At 40.4% G+C, this 20,381-nt stretch overlaps 1 protein-coding gene across 4 annotated transcripts in view; it reads right to left on the bottom strand.

The window, feature by feature from the left end:
- Positions 1–20,381, bottom strand: part of ARHGEF28 (Rho guanine nucleotide exchange factor 28) — a 172,731-nt gene that overhangs the window by 54,408 nt on the left and 97,942 nt on the right. For all 4 annotated transcript variants that reach the window (XM_075179790.1, XM_075179798.1, XM_075179816.1 and 1 more), the window contains 2 exons: positions 4,913–5,043; positions 3,256–3,551 (listed from right to left, as the gene is read on the bottom strand). In XM_075179790.1, coding sequence (XP_075035891.1) covers positions 3,256–3,551; positions 4,913–5,043 — 427 coding nt within the window. The remainder of the gene's footprint in view (positions 1–3,255; positions 3,552–4,912; positions 5,044–20,381) is intronic.

A 20,381-nucleotide genomic window follows, 5' to 3' on the forward strand; every position in this document is an offset into this window, starting at 1 on the left:
AGAAGGCGAGAGGAAGAGTATTTTGAGATTTAAGGTGTATGCAGGGGTAGTGTTGGTGAGTAATTTGAATTTGATTCTGGAGGACACAAGGAGCCAGTGTAGGGACTTGTAAAGTGGTGCAGCAGATGTGGAGCAGTGAGAGAGGAAGATCAGTCTTGCAGCAGCATTTAGGATGGATTGAAGTGGATATATGGGTGTCAGGAATGCCAGAGAGCTGGAAGTTGCAATAGTCAAGATGGGAGATGATAAGAGAACGGATAAGAGTTTTGGTAGCACATTGGGTAAGTAAAGGGGCAAATCCTGGCAATGATTTTAAGGTGGAGTCGACAGAACTGGGAGAGAGTCTAGATGTGAGGAATAAAGCAGAGGCTGAAGTCAGGTGTGACATTCCTCTCTCAAGATGCCACCAAAACTATCATCCACGCACTCATCATCTCTATTATTGCAACCTACTCCTTACTGGCCTCCCCCGCTTCCATCTCTCCCCCCTCCGCTCTATACTCAATGTTGCTGCAAGACTCATCTTCCTTTCTCGACGCTCCTCCTCTGCCTCACCTTACACTGGCTCCCTTCCCCTACAGGATCCTTTTCAAACTCCTGACCATCACTTACAAGGCCCTCTCCCAATCCACTGCCCCCTATATCTCTAACCTCCTCTGCATTCACACTCCTGCCCGCTCCCTGCGCTCGGCCAATGACCGTCACCTCTCCTCCCCTCTCATGACCTCTTCCCACTCCAGAATCCAAGTCTTCTCCCGTGCAGCCCCCCTTCCCTGGAACGACCTCCCTCACTAAATAATAAAAATAATAATAATAATATGGTGTAAACATTCTGAATGTCAACATGTTCATTGTTGACATTCTGACTATATCCCCACTACAAGATATGGTGGGCACCAGAGTTCACTTTCGCCAAGGGCTCTAAAATGTCTAGTTCCAGCTCTGGACTGCACAACACTTGAAGTGGTAAGAGCAGTTTACACTAGGTAGGTAGGAGGTATTTCTTCTAACAGAAAACTTGCTTCTAATTACTTTTCTCTGGTGTCATTTCTATCACCCTGGAGGCAAAGCCCTGACATGCTGTTATCACAGTAATGATTGAAGTTCAATAACTTTGGCAAAGGATTCAGGTTACCATTTCTAAACGTACACACCCTTCATTTGCCTTTCTAAATGTTTATAGTCAAAAACACAGGCCTGAGAGCAGGTAAATCCTGCTGATACATCACTTCTGCACTGATGGGGTAAATTCAGTATCAGCACAAATAGATCACATATCACACTAATATAAGGAGGGACTGGTCTGGCAAAGATGAATGTGACCTATTTAAAGCAAGAAAAGTGAAGATAAACATAATATAGATTTTGTTCTAGATCACTAACATTACACAACCTGTTCCTAATATTACAATGTGTATTAGTGATACTGTGCTCCTACTTTTATTACCATCAGGTAAAAATTAATTCCATTATATATATATCACCCACTTGAGAACATCACCCTCATTATAACATACATTGAATCAGGAGAGAGCATTCTATATTCTACAAAAGGCTGATATTTCTGCACTGAAGCAATGTGTTTCTTTCAAAAGCTATTAAGTACTCTGTCACAAATCTCAACCAATGTTACATGTGAAAACAGATATATTTTGCTGGTGGCGGCCAATCAGCAAGTATAATCAGAATCATTGAAAAGTCACATTTTTGTCCCACCAAACTACACAGAACATGTTCCCAAGCAGCGTGAATCCCTTATCTCCAACTTCTAAGACGCTTTGGGGCTGAAGCAGTATTTGAACGCATTTCATTCTAAATTTTCAGGCATAAAATGTGTTAATTGCAAGTTGCATGCAGCGCTGCATCTGTAGCATATACGCCAGGTTTACACTTGTACCCAATTTTTGAAACATTTGTTTTAGAAAATACACATTTGCTATAGGGCTTGAATAAAATAAAACAAAAAAACTCAGGCATAAAAACACAGGTATAAAGCTCTTTGTTGATAAAATCCACTCATTAAAGCAAATAATATATGCACAAGCAATGATAAAAGCACCTATCAGCTTTAGAGGTGAATCCACTATCAGCCAATCAGAAGCGACTAGCTAGTGCAGGTGACTGTCTTCACCATCAGCGTGTACACAATGCACCTGCCCTCAAGCACCCTGAATTGATATGGCTTAGACACAAATATATTGCTGTCAGAGTGGGCCAGCATCTTACTGTCCTCAGCCAACATTAGGCCATCATTTCCCTACCGTCCCACATCTCCAGTCAAAACCAGGTGTCATATTCAAACAAATCTGCACTCGCACATACACCCTGTTTTGTGGACATGCCCAGAACCAATTTGTGTATTTTAAGCTAAGCAAGCAGTCATAAGTCTAACTCAGCATCAGTCCCTTTATCTTGTAAATTGTTGATTTTCTATTACATTAATATATCAGTAAAACAGTTGTCAGCATATTTTTAAAAAATTGAATTTTTTTTTTTTTTTTTATTTTAAAGTTAGCAACTTTGATATTGGATAACAATTCTAGAACTACTCAGAGGAAAGTATTGCAATTATGCCATTAGATAACAAGTATTTTTCTTGGAAACTTGGGGTGTATTTTGATTTTGTGTGCACTTGTGTTATAAACCCCGGATTTCACCACACAAAGCTATCAGTTTCACCTAACTATTTGGATTCCCTACAAAAGTACATGTTGATGAATAACATAGTAGTTCGTTTTTATTATTTTGGGTTTGGTTTTAAAAAAAAAAAAATTTTTAAATATGTTTTAAAAGATCTTAGTCATGGTGTTTAAACAACAACAACAACAACAACAAAATACTTTCTGCAGAAAACCCCAAGTCCCAAACATTCTGGATAAAAGTATCCATCTCTGAAAATATTACTTTGCATTACTTTGTATTACAGCTCTTCCACATAATACCATTCCCCTTATAATGTCACTCTCGCCGTCCGATACAAAAGAAAATAAGACATTTTTCTGCCACCATCCACTCTAGATAGGATGTCAGTATTGGACAGTGTGTCTAGCTGGCATTATAGAAAAGCAATAAATATAGTGATCTGTTTAATGACAGCAGCTTTGCTGAAACATTGCACAATACAGTTAAAGAGCAGAGTGAACAGACTGCTTCTCTGGCAGTAAATCTTCACCAGCTTAAGCTGTTTGTTGTTTTCTGCGCTACATTTTACTAATGCATTATGAGTATTACATATTTGATATTCATGTTGTTTACCTTCTTTTCTTGACATTTGTGTAAGCAGCATTTCTACCGGCACCATATCCCAGCGTTCTGCATTGTCGACTTGTGCCTCCAGGTGTGGAAACCCTAGAAGGCGAGATGTAGGCGGACGAGTCTGCACTTACTCCATTGTTTATCTCTGATGGGATATTCTCAGGGGAAGCACAGGCAGAGTGACTGGTATCTCTCTCAGAGCTCTCATATGCTGGGGTGGAGTCAGATGGTTCCATATAGGAAACATCGGTGCCAGCATTGTCCAGGTGAATGAAGCTGATATCTGAATCATTTACCTAAATATAAAGAAGATTTTACATGGACCATTTTACACATTTAGCACTTTGCAGCCTAACTAAGCCGGCTTACACTACTCATGGACAATTTAAGTAACCCTAACTGTATAAATTGGGCTTTGGGCAGCACAACGGCCTATTATTATTAATATTTATTTATAAGGCGTCCGCAGCGCCGTACAGAGACAAACAAAATTACAATACAATGGGAGACAGCACAGTACAGTAAACACAGCAACTCAGTAAGCTTAATGCACAGCTAGAGAGGGCGGGGAAGGGGGAGGGAGGATCCGCAAACGACGGGGCCCAAGAAGGAGGGTGCGGAAGACAGGGAGACCACCAGGGGGGAGGAGGGAGCGAGAGTGGATGTGGGGTGGAGGACCCTCGAGGAGGAGGGCTAAGTAGCTGGAGAGCAGAGTTAGAAGTGGTGGAAACAGGAGGAGAGATGGCCCTGCTCAGAGGAGCGTACAATCTAAGGGCCTAGTGGTTAGCACGTCTGCCTCACAGCACTGGGGTCATGAGTTCGATTCCCAACCATGGCCTTATCTGTGTGGGGTTTGTATGTTCTCCCTGTATTTGCATGGGTTTCCTCCGGGTGCTCCGGTTTCCTCCCACATTCCAAAAAACATACTGGTAGGTTAATTGGCTGCAATCGAAAATTGACCCTAGTCTACCCCTCTCTGTGAGTGTGAGTCAATAGTAGGGAATTTATACTGTAAGCTCCAATGGGGCAGGGACTGATGTGAATGAGTTCTCTGTACAGCGCTGCGGAATTAGTGGCGCTATATAAATAAATGATGGTGATAAAGCTCAATAGTTGTCTTATTAGTTGTGCGTACAAATCAGGTGTGAGGTTGACCAATTTTTGACCTAAGGTCTAATGGGTATATTTACTAAACTGTGGGTTTGAAAAAGTGTAGATGTTGCCTATAGCAACCAATCAGATTCTAGCTGTCATTTTGTAGAATGCACTAAATAAAAGATATAATCTGATTGGTTGCTTTAAGCAACATCTCCACCTTTTCAAACCCCCAGTTTAGTAAATATACCCGTAAGTCTATTTGTCTATCCCAAGATTTCCTGAAAAGTTCTATATCCTATAATCACTTGAGATTATATTTAATATGATCCACCCTGCAAACATATAATTTTGCTTTTATACAAATGTGGTTTTCTTTTTCACTCTTCTGAAAATCTAATAAAATCCCAAACACAATAGTGCTAAGTATGACCAATGTGGTTATTCTGGTTTTGTGTCATGCAGTACAAAAAGCAAAGGGGATTCTGTATATAGCCACCAAGAGCAAGCAATAAGACAGACTGCCTTTTTATATCCGCAAAAATGATTCAAGTGAACTTACTTCATCTACTACCATAGAGTTGACGTACACCTCATCATTCCCATTAAGAATGGCAGAGAGTCTGGCTGCAGCCAGCATAGTGGGTGGGTATTTCAGCCTCTTCAGGACATCTACTGATGAATGCCTTTTTTCTGCAAGAGACATAAACCCCAACAAATCATAATTTGGGAAGAAAAAATGTTACACAGCTATTGAATATTAACCCGATAGACATCTGGGGGTAAATGTATCAATATGCGGGTTCTTCAACACCCGCGTGTTCAGCCTCTTCCGCGATTAAATTTCAAGCGGCGCTGCATTGTAAAGGGAAGTTAACCCTTTACAATGCAACGCCGCTTGAAATTTAATCGCGGAAGAGGCTGAACACGCGGGTGTTGAAGAACCCGCATATTGATACATTTTCCCCCTGATGACAGATGCCTCACCATTTCATTCTGCTACACCATAAAAAGTTTTGGTAAAAATTTATTTACACGCTAACAATTTAGTTTGGATCCTATTGGCACTTTGGTCAAGGAGATAACTATATAAACTGAATAAAGCTTAGTTTCCTTAATCATTACTGCAATCTGTAATTGGAACAGTCACTGACCAGGGCCATTTATAAGCATCAACAGCAAAATTAAATGTGACCCTGCTATATATTATACAGTACTAGTAATAGTTATTGGTGTCATAGAAAATGTGAGCATATACATGTCATATACATGCCGGAGGCAGCTAAGAGGATGGACAGTTGGGAGTGGGAGCAGATTACGCTTATTTTGTAATTGAAACATTTGATGAAAGAGAAGCAAGGTGCCCAAGAGTAGGGGTGCCCATAGTTTTGGTACATGGGGTAACAGATCTCACCCGGGACAAGGCAGAGGGCTGTGGTCTTCCTCTGCATGCTGTTTACCATTAGATAAGGCTCAAGCACACGGAAGATCCAGCTGTAAAGAAGTGTTTCAGCACACATGTCCATCACTCCAAAAATGTTAGTGTGGATTATGCAAGATCAGCAATGGGTTAGGATTATGCAGAGCTTTCTTCTGTAATATTGCATGAATTCACGGCGGTTCACTAGCTGACACTAGAAATAGTAAAAGAACTCGGTGCTCTGGAGCTAGTGGGAAGCAGTGAGCAGGTCACAATTATCATTGGCAAAAGAACCACAAAACATACATTAGGGAAATAACTTTGAAAACATGCAGTCTTAAGAGATTTCTATGAGCAACAGCATGTGAATGTAGTATGCAGTTGAGCCTACAGGAAGGTAATCCAGCAAAGTCTGTTACAGGAGCTTCCACTCAGTTACCTGCTATGGACCACTCCCAATGTGGTGCAGGAATCACCAGCTGGCACAGGAGCTCTGCTAGATGTCTCCCTACCACAACGTCTCCAACACAACACTCAGTCCAAGACCACCACAGTAGGGTGCAAACCATGCCCATAGGCAAACCGAGAGGGGGGAGGGGGTCCTAGTGCCTGGAAACTCCCCTCCAAGCCTGTAGCACTGTATAATTGAGGTGGCTGGACCATGCTCCCGCTTCACACAGCTCTGCATGAAAAGGAAGAGCTGCGTGCACCTAACAGTAGTGCACGCAGCATTGCCTGTGCATACTATGGGGGTAGGCGAGCAGCCAAGCACTCTCTAAAATTATAGCCACGCCCCCATGCATGCTGGTCATGCCCACTGGCGGCGTGGTGTGGAAATCCCCCCTCTACAAATCCTGTGTTTGCCCCTGATGCCCCACTACCAACCAATACTAACTAACCTGGGCATCTCTGGCACAAGACAGATAGAATGGGGAGATCAACAATGCTGTTCTCTGGTCACACTTTAGGAACCCTTGATCCTGAGTGTCAGTTTTATGTTGTACAAATCCCGGGTCAGACATAGCTATCACAGAGACTCCTCTGCTTCCACTTATTGCTATGGTATTTAAATAAACATATAAATTAGTCAGATGCTATTAAGTTATATCATATAGAACGGTCCCATTTTGTATATGATAATCAGAACCATGGGCCGTGTTAGTAAATTTGCAGGCTACTTCACTAAAAACTCATGCTCTAGGAGCAAAGGTGTAATCAAGTGTTAACCATTCCCAGAGTATAAATGTGCTTTATACTCAATATATTTATATGTGAAATCATCCATTATAATAAAACAGAGTATATTTGTGTGCAATAATTGTGGTGCCAAGAGTTCGCTCATGCTTCATCCCAAACAATACCTCATGGTGGGCTACATACAGTTCAGAAATATCATTTATTTTTTAGGTCTAAGGATGTATGTAGAATGTAGAAAGTTTTAAGTTATTCCTCATCCACCTACCACACAAAATTATTTACACTTTGGTGCGAATGAGGCTTAGAACAGTTCACACCAGATGCAGATAACATTTTCTAGTCTTGTTTCTTATCTCCATGTCATGTATAGTACTGCTGTCTGTGGGGATAGTATAAGCTGTATGGCATGTAGATCAATGGATCTCTGTGCCATTTCCCAAAAAGTTCTCATATTTAGAGAAAACTCTTGTCTGGACAAGCTCATAGGGTCAGATGCATAGGTCAGTATAGATAAACCCTTATATTGACTCCCAAAAGTACAACAAGACCCAGCAAGCAAAGTTAACTATCAGCTGGATAGTAAGAGATAGTCTAACCCTTCATAATAACTGCTCCATTTATCAATAGTCACCCGGCCATATAGTCTGTCCAGTGATCTCTGTCCACACCAGTCCTCGGTGGCAACCAACTCAATGTGTAATCAGAGGAGAATGTAACGCATGGGACTCAGAACAAAGTTCTGGCTCAGGTTCGGGATGAGAGAACGGGGAACAGAAGCATTACACTAACAAGATATTTTTAGCCAGCAACAAGATACGACAAGCTGTGCATTTTTATGGAGATTACTGCATTTCTCTCTTCTGACAAGAGGCAGAGGTCCAAGCCACAATTCATCCATAGCCATCACTAATCCTGTACATGCACTCGGTTCGTCAGGGATTAAATTTACCTCTTAAACAAGAGAATGCTGAGGAGAATGATAAACAACGAAATGTGATCATTATGTTACAAACAGAAAGAACTATATTAACCCTTGAATGGCCGTACATTCACATGCTGTTGCTCATACAAGTCTCTTAAGACTGCATGTTGGCTAAGTAGTTAGCACTTATGCCTCACAGCGGTGGGGTCATGAGTTCAATTCCCGACCATGGCCTTATCTGTGAGTTTAAATGTTCTCCTCGTGTTCGCGTGGGTTTCCTCCGGGTGCTCTGGTTTCCTCCCACACTCCAAAAACATACTAGTTGGTTAATTGGCTGCTATTAAAATTGATCCTAGTCTGTGTGTCTGACTGTGTGTCTGTGTTAGGGAATTTCGACTGTAAGCTCCAATGGGGCAGGGACTGACGTGAATGAGTTCTCTGTACAGCACTGCGGAATCAGTGGCGCTATATAAATATATGGTGATGCTGATGATGTCAAAGTTATGTCCCTTTAATAATGTATGCTTTGTGGTTCTTTTGCCAATGAAAATTGTGCTCATTAACCGCACTACTTAAACTGTAAAAGTACACAATTAACAATTTAATAAGTCAATAATTATTTCATTACTTTCACGAGTAACATAATGGCACATGAAACACATCTGAGCAAAAATATTATAATAAAAATGCTATTTACGTTGTTTTAATTTACAGACTCTACTCACTGTGCTTCTGAGAAACTTTCTGCACTATCATGAAACAGCATAGGCGCATGGTATAGAGATCAATGGATCTTTGTTCCTTGTGGTTCTCTCATGCAGTATTCCATGTGGAATGTAATGAGGAAACACTTGTGTGGACCAGCCCTCAGTGTCTGATGCATAGGTCCATAGGGCAGCACAGTGGCCTAGTGGTTAGCACTTCTGCCTCACAGCACTGGGGTCATGAGTTTGATTCCCAACCATGGCCTTATCTGTGTGGAGTTTGTATGTTCTCCCTGTGTTTGCGTGGGTTTCCTCCGGGTGCTCCGGTTTCCTCCCACACTCCAAAAACATACTGGTAGGTTAATTGGCTGCTATCAAATTGTCTCTCTCTGTCTGTCGGTGTGTGTATGTGTGTGTGTTAGGAAATTTAGACTGTAAGCTCCAATGGGGCAGGGGCTGATGTGAATGAGTTCTCTGTACAGCGCTGCGGAATTAGTGGCGCTATATAAATAAATGATGATGATGATATGGGTAAACACTTCTATTGGTGCACAACAGAGTCTACAAGTCACAGCATGCCTTACCAGACCAATATAATACACAAATGACACAATATACATTCTCTTATTATAACTCCTGAAGGCTCTATATTACATGACAAGTAGTGACTGGGCTCTTTAAATCCTTTACCACATGTAAGTAAGGTGTGGGTTTATCAATAATGAAGGTGTAGGTTTTTGAACTAAGTGTTCACATAAGTGTTCCAGTTTTTCATTTAAAAATATGGGAGACTTCTTTTCTCTAGAGAGTAGCGATAGAACACATGTAAATTATACACATAATATATTTGTCACTTATGTCATTACAACTTGGTGTATTCAATGCACATGAAGTTCATATTAAACACAATGTGGCTTAAATGTATTCTTTATTGGCCTTATTAACAAGAAATAAAATCTACCGAACCTGCAGATTGCCCAAATTCTTAAAAAACCAACCTGCAGTGTCATATAGTTGTCATAGGCCAATCAATGTCCTCAGAGAACACTACCACTACACTAGGGCTCTCCAGTTGGACTGGGCTGGGGTAAATAAACCATTTTCTTAGCTCCCTCATTCTGCTGCTCTACATCACTTTCCAAAGCTTCTGTGAGGGGAAAAATGCTGCCCCTGATCCAGTACCCAGGCCCCATTGGAATATTTCCATTGTTTTAGTTTACATTATTTAATTGGAGAATCGGTTGTGTATTGCCCGTGTGTCTTTTATAGAACACTGGGAGTTATGCAGATGACCTCAATACCATGCTCAGCTATGTCAATCTGTACAATGATATAAAAAAAAATGCTGCAACATATTAAACTACACCTGTATGAATATTTAAATATACATAGCTATGTAATGCCTGGAGAGCACTAGTTCTGTTAGTTCCATATAAGTGTCTAAGGACATGTCAATATTCATACTTAAGAATTGTAATAATGATCTGCTTCAAATCAGTTTCACCTCTGAGTGCTAGATGTTAATTTTAGTATCGGTTACATTTTCTGTATATGGCTATATATAATAAAATAAGTGTTTACAATAAAGTATAATTGTGTCATGTTCATGACAAGTTGGGGACTATAGCCCCCTATCTCTGCATATTCTGCATAATGTCTGGGACTGTAATAATTCAAATGTACAGCAGTAAGTGTCCTTAAACTGTGTTCAACTCTTCTCTCCGGTACAAACCACACTCATACTCACAAATCCTATTGACAAAGCAAATTATTGGTTCTCCCCCTCAGGACTTGCACTGAGCAGCTACATATTTTGAATAAACCACACACTGAACAGAACAAGAATTCTTTTGACATTTGACTAATGCAGTGAAAAGAGTTTTGCACCTTTCTGCATGAATGGGTTACTAGGAGACAAAGATCTCATCTACCAGAAATAGAATCTCTATGGGGGATTAGTTGTGCCGTTTAGGTGTTGCTCGCTCTCCCTGTAATAGAGACGTCACAGGAGATGATCGGTCCACACACAGATAAGATATGTAAATTAAGTATCACTGAAGGTGCTCTACTTACAGGAAGAATGGGCCATTCACGGATCAGTGCCTGAACCACAGGTGACACATCTATGTTGAAGCACAGAAACCAGGAGAGGAATTCAGCCGCACACGTGTGTCTAATCATAGTGTGCCTAGACCCCTTAAAACTTGTTATGATTCAGACCCTCAACACTTGAAATTTAAATGTATTGAACATGATTTAGTAGATAAAATTGGTGGAGACTTTGAAAATCCACTCTGTTTTTCATTGTGACAATTTACAGTCTAAATACTGTCAGCTCTTTTGACCTCAATGATGGCTGTGACATTAGTCTTTTTTTGGACATGGACTATTTTGAGAGCATTAGAAAAAAAAAACGAGGATTTATAAAACCAAGAAAGAAGAAACAATCTACATGTGAGAAATGTCCGACAGGAGTCAAATAGCACATCAGACCGTGAATGTTATCTTATGATTCTTCGCTATGCTTGTCCCAGGAATGAACTTTCAGTTGAGCAACATAAAGAAAACGCATTGGGCTCACCGCCCGAAACCAAAGGACCCCGACTCCTTTCGTACAAGACAAAAGATCAAATTATCATGGCAAGCAGAACTACATACTGCACTCTTTTTGAGGGATCTAAACAACAGCTGGCTGGTGTAAACATTAAAAACTTAAAACGGACAGAGCTTCTGGCTACACTTTTACTTAGGGACGGTAGAATTAATAGATTGAAGGGGACTATCAATAAATATAAAAAACTATTTTAAATCCATCAAGAAACGACTATTTTAAAAAATGACACTTAAAAAGTATAAAAGCCTACTCTTCTGCCAACTCCGCCATCCACAAACTCATGCACTTTGGCAACAATATAAGCCCACAAAGCAAACCAGGGCCTGTGACATCACCAATATTTTGTACTGCGCCTCAGCTGTTTCCACAATGTGCAGGCGACAGGGAAGTCAAACCCTTGTGCAGCGTGCATCCATCCCACTGGCAGGGTAAGATGGTGAATATATCATCTGTATACAATGTAGGGAGCACAGCAGAGCGGTGTCGCAACCAGTGGTGATGAAAGTGAACAGCTCTGCGTGGTGATAAAAATGTGCGGATAATAAGCACATAAGGAAGATGTAAAAGATAAAGCAATCCTTTAGTAAAAAAGTCACAGGAGGGAAAGCCAGTACAGTGAGTCAGAAGGTAGACAAACTAAGCACATGAGGTTCCGACAACATTTCATGTAGAAATCACTACAAAAAGATGAAGCTAAAAAGAGAAAAATATGGAATAGAAGGAATAAAATGGGAAGAAACATAGAACAGGTCAGAGGAAACGAAAAGTAGAAGGGAAACAATTAAGGAGATCTTAATACTAAAGGGAGCACCTCAAAGATCTAACTTATAGTTCTAAGATATACCAAACATTTACATGAGACAAATCAGATCTTCACATTCTTCAACACTGAGAAATATTTAGAATACTGAGGTTTTATTATTATCCATCCGATTTTCTTTTCAATGCTTTGAAATCCAGAAAGCGCGACTTTGGCTACAGGGAAAAACAAAAATCAGCTTTTGTACACATCTGTTAGTACGCAGGTCTTTGTAAGCAGAAAAAAAAAATCTAAACAGGAACTGGGTGACAAATTTAAACCCAAGACAGAAAACATAATGGTCCTAAAATCTTCAGACCCAAATGGAAGAGCCCAATACACAAAGCAGACCTCGTTCTGACAGTACACTCAGATCTAGGATATGATGCTGTGCCAATGGGATACTATTAAAAATTCAATAGCATGGAGTTTGTTTGTTCTCCTCATGTTTGCGTGGGTTTCCTCCGGGTGCTCCGGTTTCCTCCCACACTCCAAAAACATACTAGTAGGTTAATTGTCTGCTATCAAAATGGACCCTAATCTCTCTCTGTCTGTGTAGACTAAGACTAAGCTCCAGTGGGGCAGGGACTGATGTGAGTGAGTTCTCTGTACAGCACTGCGGAATCAGTGGCGCTATATAAATAAATGGTGATGATGATGATGGATATAATGCAAATACATTTTTATGAAGCTCAGTTTTCCAGAAAAAAACATTTTTATTTTTTAGTTTTTATAAAGGGACCACAATGAACGGTTTCCTGGTGCAATTGGAAGGAAGTGGTTAGAGGAGTAGCTGAACATTGTGTGCCAGGTGTAATGGGTTCATGTAGACAATTACACCTGGACCAGTGTGGACCATCTTTATTCATGGGGTGATGGACATGTATATGAATGTTTGCTGGTCTGAGTGCAATAGAATCTATCGGACGGCTGGACATTTCAGCTGCTTAAGTCCATAAAATATTCCAACCGCACCTGTGATTAGCTGGGTATATGAGAAAATAAACTGCCCAGTTACCAATCACTTATATTAGAGTTATGCAACTTCAGAGACTATGAAGATTTTAGTGAGACAGACCCATCAGAATGTTTGGTATGATAATGTGTGCTTTTATTTATAATTACTAACTACTACATACCAAAAATTATACAGTTAAATGATGCAACATTGAAAGTAGAAAAACATGCATTTACAACAAGATGTCTGGGCAAGTGGTTTACATAACACACACACGTATAATGCCTTTACTGCTAATATATATCAGATGAGGTCTGTATCAGGGCTCTTTATGTTTACTACATGGTTGCTATACATATCCAATAATCATCTGACTTGATTATTTAATTACCATTCATTTTCTACATTTTCTCTTTCTTCTTTTACAAACAAAATAGAACAGGCCTTTCATAAGTCACATCATTTCGTGGGTTCACCAAAGAGACCATACCCCCAGCTGTGTGAACATGGTTTAATGTTTAACAACCCCACGTACTGCACAAATAGAGCCCGTGCTCTGTGCAATCAAACCACATTCTGTATATCTCTAAATTGCTACAGTGATGCTTTGGCCATAGACAGACATGATTAAATGGAAAATAAAACTAAATCACAACAACAAAGCTATCTCACAAAACTAGAGAGCTTAAATACAAAAAGAGAAGAGGAAAGAAGACTGTTGAAGTGGATTACATGCATCCATATAAACATTGGTCCCTAACAACTGGCTACGCCTTCCATATAAACTCAAAACTGCATTTTACAACATAGATCAATAAAAGATTCCAAAATATGGCTCTATAGGGCAAGGAAAGCATGGAAAGCTCACTATATATCTATATTAATATAGGTGAATTGTATGAAGTGGGTGTAAATGACTCTCTACAGCAGTTAGGTCTCATGTTGATATGGTTCACTCAAAGAGACTAGTAACATTTTTCAAACAGTTCTAGCAGAATGTAATCCTCATTCTGCATTTGGCCACAAGTATTCCCAATCCTACCAGAACCCATTAACCATCATCAATCAAACTCTATTTAATCACGTTTCTCAGTATATATAGTTTATGAATAAACAGTGTGAAATGATAATTTTGTGTAATGATGAAACAAAGGCGAAGGAGGTTGCTTTGTAGTGGTTACAGGGTAGGTTGCATGAGGTAAGGATATTGGGCAGGGAGGATGTGGAAGAAGGGGGGCAATAGAGTTAAGGTAAGGTAGGAGAGGCAGATGGGGCAGTGTGGAGAGTTATGGAAAGCAGTCAGTGTAGCGCGGCTACAGGTAAGATAAATGAAAGTTCTTCCTGATTAGGATCTTTCTTGTGCTACAAAAAGTTGTAAGATTTCAGCAAACATGATTTCAGTATGAGAAGAATAAAATAATGGTTTCTCTGTGTTTTAGCCTATTGTCCATTAAACCAATTTAAGCAGACATACCACACGCATCACTGACAAAACATTTACATTTTACAAAAATGTAACACCCCTTGCGGCATGAGAGACCGCTATGCACTTTGTGATGTCTTAAAAGGCTTGTTGAGAGAATCTGCAGAACTTAAGGGTATCAGTGTTCCGGTGGGGTATGTTGTGGTTTTAGTCAAAGCTTCAGCTTCTAGTTTGCGTCATGAGAGGCTAAGCTATACTCCAACCATTACCTGTCCGGTAAACCCAACTGCTGTGCGAGATCAAGTCTGGGCCGCAGAGATGGTGACGATACTTGAATGTGTAATGAGAGGCCAGTAATGTCATGAAAAGTTGAGTGTGTGAAGACTGAGTGCACAGTCAGGGTAGGAGGCTCCTAACATGTTCTGTATATGAGTCGAATGGTGTGAGCATGGGTGCTTGGTCTTAGAAGCTATGATTAATGTAAGCCAGTAGCAGGAGACACGTGGATGTGATTGTATCCGTGTAAACATAGAGGAGTCAGAGATCTGCACTACATGAGTGTCAGCTCTTATGCCTGACTCACTTTCTCTCCTCCCACTCCATTCTGTATTCTCTGCAATCAGGCTCGTCCCCAACATTCCACTGAAACGGCTCTCACAAGAGTGATCGATGATCTATTTTCTGAAAAAGTCTAAAGGTAATTTCTCCATACTCAGTCTAATGGACCTTTCTGCTGCCTTTGACACTGTTGATCACCTATTCTCCTACACACACACTTCACTCCATTGACCTTTGTGACAGAGTTTTTCCTAGTTCAGTTCCTATCTATCCAACTGCTCCTTTAGTGTTTCTACCTCTGGTCCATCCTCCCCTTCACTCCCACTATCTGTTGGGGTCCCACAAGGCTCTGCTCTTGGCCCTTTACTTTTATTATTGTACATCTCTACTCTTGGGGCACTAATTCACATGCTGCCTCCAGTACCATCTCTACACTGATGACACCCAAATCTATAGCTCTTCCCCTGACCTCTCCCCTTCTGTACTATCTTGTGTAACCAACGGTCTTTCTCCACATGGATGTCCCAACACTACCTAAAGTTCAATATGTCCAAAACAGAGCTTATTATCTTCCCTCCTGCCAGAATCACCACCTCCCATCAAATCTCCCTCACTGTTAATAACACCACAGTTTATCTCATTCTCCCAAGCCCGCTGCCGTTGTGTCACACTTGACACCGCCCTCTGCTTTATTCCTCACATCCGGACTAGTTTTGTCTATTCCACCTTAAAAATTTGCCATATTACACCCCTTTCTTACTCAACATACTACCAAAACTCTTATCAATTCTCTCATCATCTCCCGTCTTAACTACTGCAACCTCTTGCTATGTGCATTCCCGACACCCATATATCCATGCTTCAATCCATCCTAAATGCTGCTGGATGACTGATCTTCCTCTTTCACCGCTCCACATCTGCTGCACCACTGGCTCCCTCTGTCCAATTCAAATTACTCACCGTTACCTACAAAGCCCTCAACACCACCACCCTTTCATACATCTCAAATCTCATATCAAAATACTCTCCCTCCCGCCCTCTTAGATCTACCTCAGACCTCTGACCTGCGCCTTGTCTCGTCACAAACATTCACTCAAGCCTATGAGACTTCTCCCGCGCTGCTCCCCACTTATGGAATTCCCTACCAGGCTTTTCCACAGCCTTCACATCTTTAGACGTTCTCTAAAAACCCATCTCTTTTTTAAAGCACCCTCACAGTTGTTCCAATCTCCACTCTAAGCCACACTCACTCCTCTTGTCTCAGCTGTGCCCTATTCCACTTAGATTGTAAGCTCACTAATGAGCAGGTCCTCCATACCCTTTTATTTCATGTCTGCATTTATTTTGTCTGCCTTGTATGTCCTTGTTTTATGTATGTCCTGTTTTCCCTACTGTACGGCGCTGCGGAGCACTGTGGCGTCTTACAAATCTAATAATAATAATAATAACAACAACAAGTGAAACTTGTGCCTAAAGTTGTGAGAGGTAAATAAAGATTTACCTTATTTATTTCCATCAAGCTTGATGGCCGGGTGCCCATTCATTTCAACACTGGTAACTGTATACCGGTCCACCTGCTGTGGCTGCTCTTTATATACCTTGCTGTTATTAATGCTGCATGTGCAGGGACACCTGCTTCCTGTTCACCCACAAGACCCTGAGGTGAGAGAGAGACTGAGCTAAAGTTGGGTGGTTGACACAAGGGTTCTAAAAATGTAAGTGCAAGGACGAAATACACCACCCACCGGGCAAACAGGGGTACAGAAAGTGGAACCAGCACAAGATACAAAGTAACATATTGTTACATAACCTACAATATACGCGATTAGGAAAACACAATCCATTCAAGTGAAGGTTACAGAATATAGATCAAAGAAAATCACATTCCCTCTGTGGGCCACAATACAGTTCATTCTGTTGCATTTTTGTTACATACTCAAACCTTGTAAGATAAAAAAATAAATAAAGTGGAACTGTGGACATTGTTATATGTATTTACCAGCTAGGAAGTAAACGTGAAGTCTGCCACAGAAACTGTAATGAAATGAATGACGCAAGCTCATAAAATGAGATAAATCCACCAAACATCTGGCACAGTTTTACCAACACAGCGTAATTGTGAACCCTCCCATCTGTGTGTAGCGCACACAGTACTCGGACACAGCAGATTAACAAACAGAGAACAACTCTTATTTCTATTACATTTCTCACAATTAATCAAAGCAGGTTTTAGGTTTAAAACAATAATGAAGATTGAGTATAGATTTTATGGCTGGAGAGCTTCCCTGCATACCGTTACATTCTACATGATTATATCCCCCCCCAACAAACAGGATAAGTCTGCAATTAACTCTTCAGTTTCCTGGAGGTTTATAAAGAAGGACCACAGCAGGAAACTTCAGCTGCAGTATTGGATTTGATTAAATCACCAGTAAATAAAAAGAAAAGAAAGAAAATACTAAATATGATTGTCAGGGTGACTAATATCCCTCAATCTTTTGCAGGGGGTACATTATAACTTATAATACAGTAGAGTTTGACACACAAACATAAGAGAAACACACACTTTTCTTGTTTTTAATTGATATCATTTTTTATTATTCTTCTTCCTGCTGTAACATAAACCTAAATGTCCACCTGTTTAAATGTAAATATAGAATTGGCCACAGCACATAATAGTTTGGGAGCTGCAGCTACGAACCTCAGTCAGTCTCTCTCTATATCTATCTATATATATCTATCTATTGTGGCAAAGAGGGATATTTGCCACAGTTCCCCTATAAGGGAACAGGTAGGAAGACGGTTAGTCTGCAGCAGCAGGCTGCAGACAGGGTTAAGTTTTCCCTAGGTTCCTCTCATAGCGCGCGCACACACACACACACACATACAGGTGTTCCACATGGGTGTGATTGGTTTGCTGTGATTTGTTGTAGTGCTTGGTGTGGAGGAAAAGGACACTGTCTGTATGTGTGGGTGGCCCCACCGATGCCAGTAAGTGGCCGGTGAGCAGACAGGGAAGTAATGTCTAGCCAGATGTAGGTGGTGGGGATTTTCATGTACTGTTACTGGATATGATTACTGTACCAGCATTGGAGCTGTTTTACCATCCTGACAACTGCTAATAAACAGCTAAATGGTTCAGCATACCTGTGTCCAATTCCTGTGAATGGTGTACTTTCTCACACTATCTATATACACACACACGTATTTCATTTAATATAATTGCTATATGCAAACTGTTGCTCAGTGTGTGATTTATTGTATGAGAAAGCATGTATCAGAGCAGTCATGCTCTGATACATCCCTACCTGCTCACAGAGTGGATGGACAGCAGGTGCTGTTGAGAGAGTACGTCCCCTACATAAAAGGAAGTCCCTCCACCAATCACCAGCAAGCTCTCTCTTCCCTTGCTTCCTGCACTTGAGTATCAGAGAGTGTGGATTCCCTGTGATGTAAGGGAGGGGGGAGGTACTGTGTAAGTATAGCATGAGTGACACGTCTGTTTTGGACCTGCTCAATAAATGCTTCTATGAAGTTTCAGCATGATAATGAGGTTGCAGTGCATAAAAGTATATACCCCTGGAAAGGGGAGTAGAAAAACAGTAAGTGTTCCTTCTTTATAATGCCAACTTAAAATATGACCAAAATTGATGTTATAGTGAGATTGACATTATAAAGTGTGACATATAATGTTTATAATACATTGCAATGTACTTTTGTGCAGAAAATATACCTGGTGAAGGTGGTGTTATAAAGAAGGAGTACTGTAAATACAAATACACTAGAGTTTCTGGTGCCTATATAATAGTTAACTTTACTAGTCCCATCATTGTTCATTGTAAATAGGTTACACCATGCCTTGGAAGGCAGTAGTAGCGCTAGAGGCCCCAGGCAAAGGCTACCACCGCAGGAGATAACTGGCAATAGTTTTCACTTGGGGCTTTGATATAAAGGATAGATCCCTAAATCCATAGAAAACTCCAGTTGCCACCGGATGCAGGAGATTTCCTCTATTAATAAATAGACCTCATTTTGCTTCTGCCGATTGTAGTAGGAGAGGGATTCATTTTCTAAGAGGACTTTCTGCTAGATTTGGTCTATGGCAGATCAAGAAAAAAAAAAAAAAAGACATTCATTCAATTAAAGTGTATTTGAAAACCATGCATGTATATCTATTTACAGGTTTGGCATAATCGTCCGGGTTCTTAGGGATATTAGGACCAAAGAAGGGACCAGCCCTGCACTGCCCAGTTTGGGGCTGCTTTTCACTATAGAACAGGGACCCAATGCATGAAGTCTTCCTGGTCTAGTGGAAACCAGCCCTGGTTGTCCAATCTCAAGGGTTGGTTGAGAATTCTGTGACAACAAACTACCCATATTTATGGCTCTCTCTGCACTCTCAGGAATATTTGTTCTGTCCACAAAAAATAGAGGTATCCACGGTGCGTAAAAAAGACAGGGATGCATTATTCCCCAATACTTCACTTGTCCCATCTTTAAAAAGCAGAATATAACAGTCTGACAGACAATCTGTCACATCTAGGATACAGGCAACAGACAACCCACCAACCCCACCATGATTCTGTACATTAGTGGTTTCAGAAATAGGTTTCCAGAATTTTTTTCCTTTTAAACCTCATTTAGCGGCCACTATTTCCCACTGCTTTTATATAAGCATCACATTTTCTTTTTCCATTTCCTTCTAATTACACTGGGCCAGTTTCACACACATGTAACCAAAATTCAGAAGGTCATAATGCAAATAACTCGTTTTGAAGTTTAACAAAAAATAAATACGACACAAAACGTCAGTTTAATAAATACAAATCAACAGGTGCAGATGAAAAATAGGTAAACAGAATGTGAATACTAAATGAGCGTACGCCAATTCAATTCTTTATTTTCAGGTATGCTGTATATATGTATGTACAATGTATAAGGACTCTACCCAAATGTTTGACAAGAACTACATTTATGTCTCCTAGCCTGGACAAGATGCTCATAAAAAGATGCTGAAGATCGTTGATGCTGCAGTAGGAGCCACATATACATGTGTGTTGAAGACCACATGACTGTTAGTCAACACTATGCTCAGAATTTCACAATCTTTCCATCCGGCCTGCGCAAGCTAAATTCCGATGAACCATTATCCCTGCATCATACAGCGTTTGGCTGTATACTATGCTTAAATCAGTGAAATCAAATCTATGACCGGAGAATAACCCTTGTGGCTCGATTTAACATTGATCTATATGGTAATTTACCTTACAGCAAATACACTTTTGTGTACACAGTATATAAATTTATATTTAACAACAGTTAACAACAAATGACTTGGTCCCATTGGGCTAACATTTTTAAAAACCATAAAACATGGAACAGGGTGACGTTTTTTTCTGCCCATAAACACAATTTATAACTAAGTCCCCAATGCTA

This window comes from Mixophyes fleayi, chromosome 1 (assembly GCF_038048845.1).
Source record: "Mixophyes fleayi isolate aMixFle1 chromosome 1, aMixFle1.hap1, whole genome shotgun sequence".
Taxonomy (NCBI): domain Eukaryota; kingdom Metazoa; phylum Chordata; class Amphibia; order Anura; family Limnodynastidae; genus Mixophyes; species Mixophyes fleayi.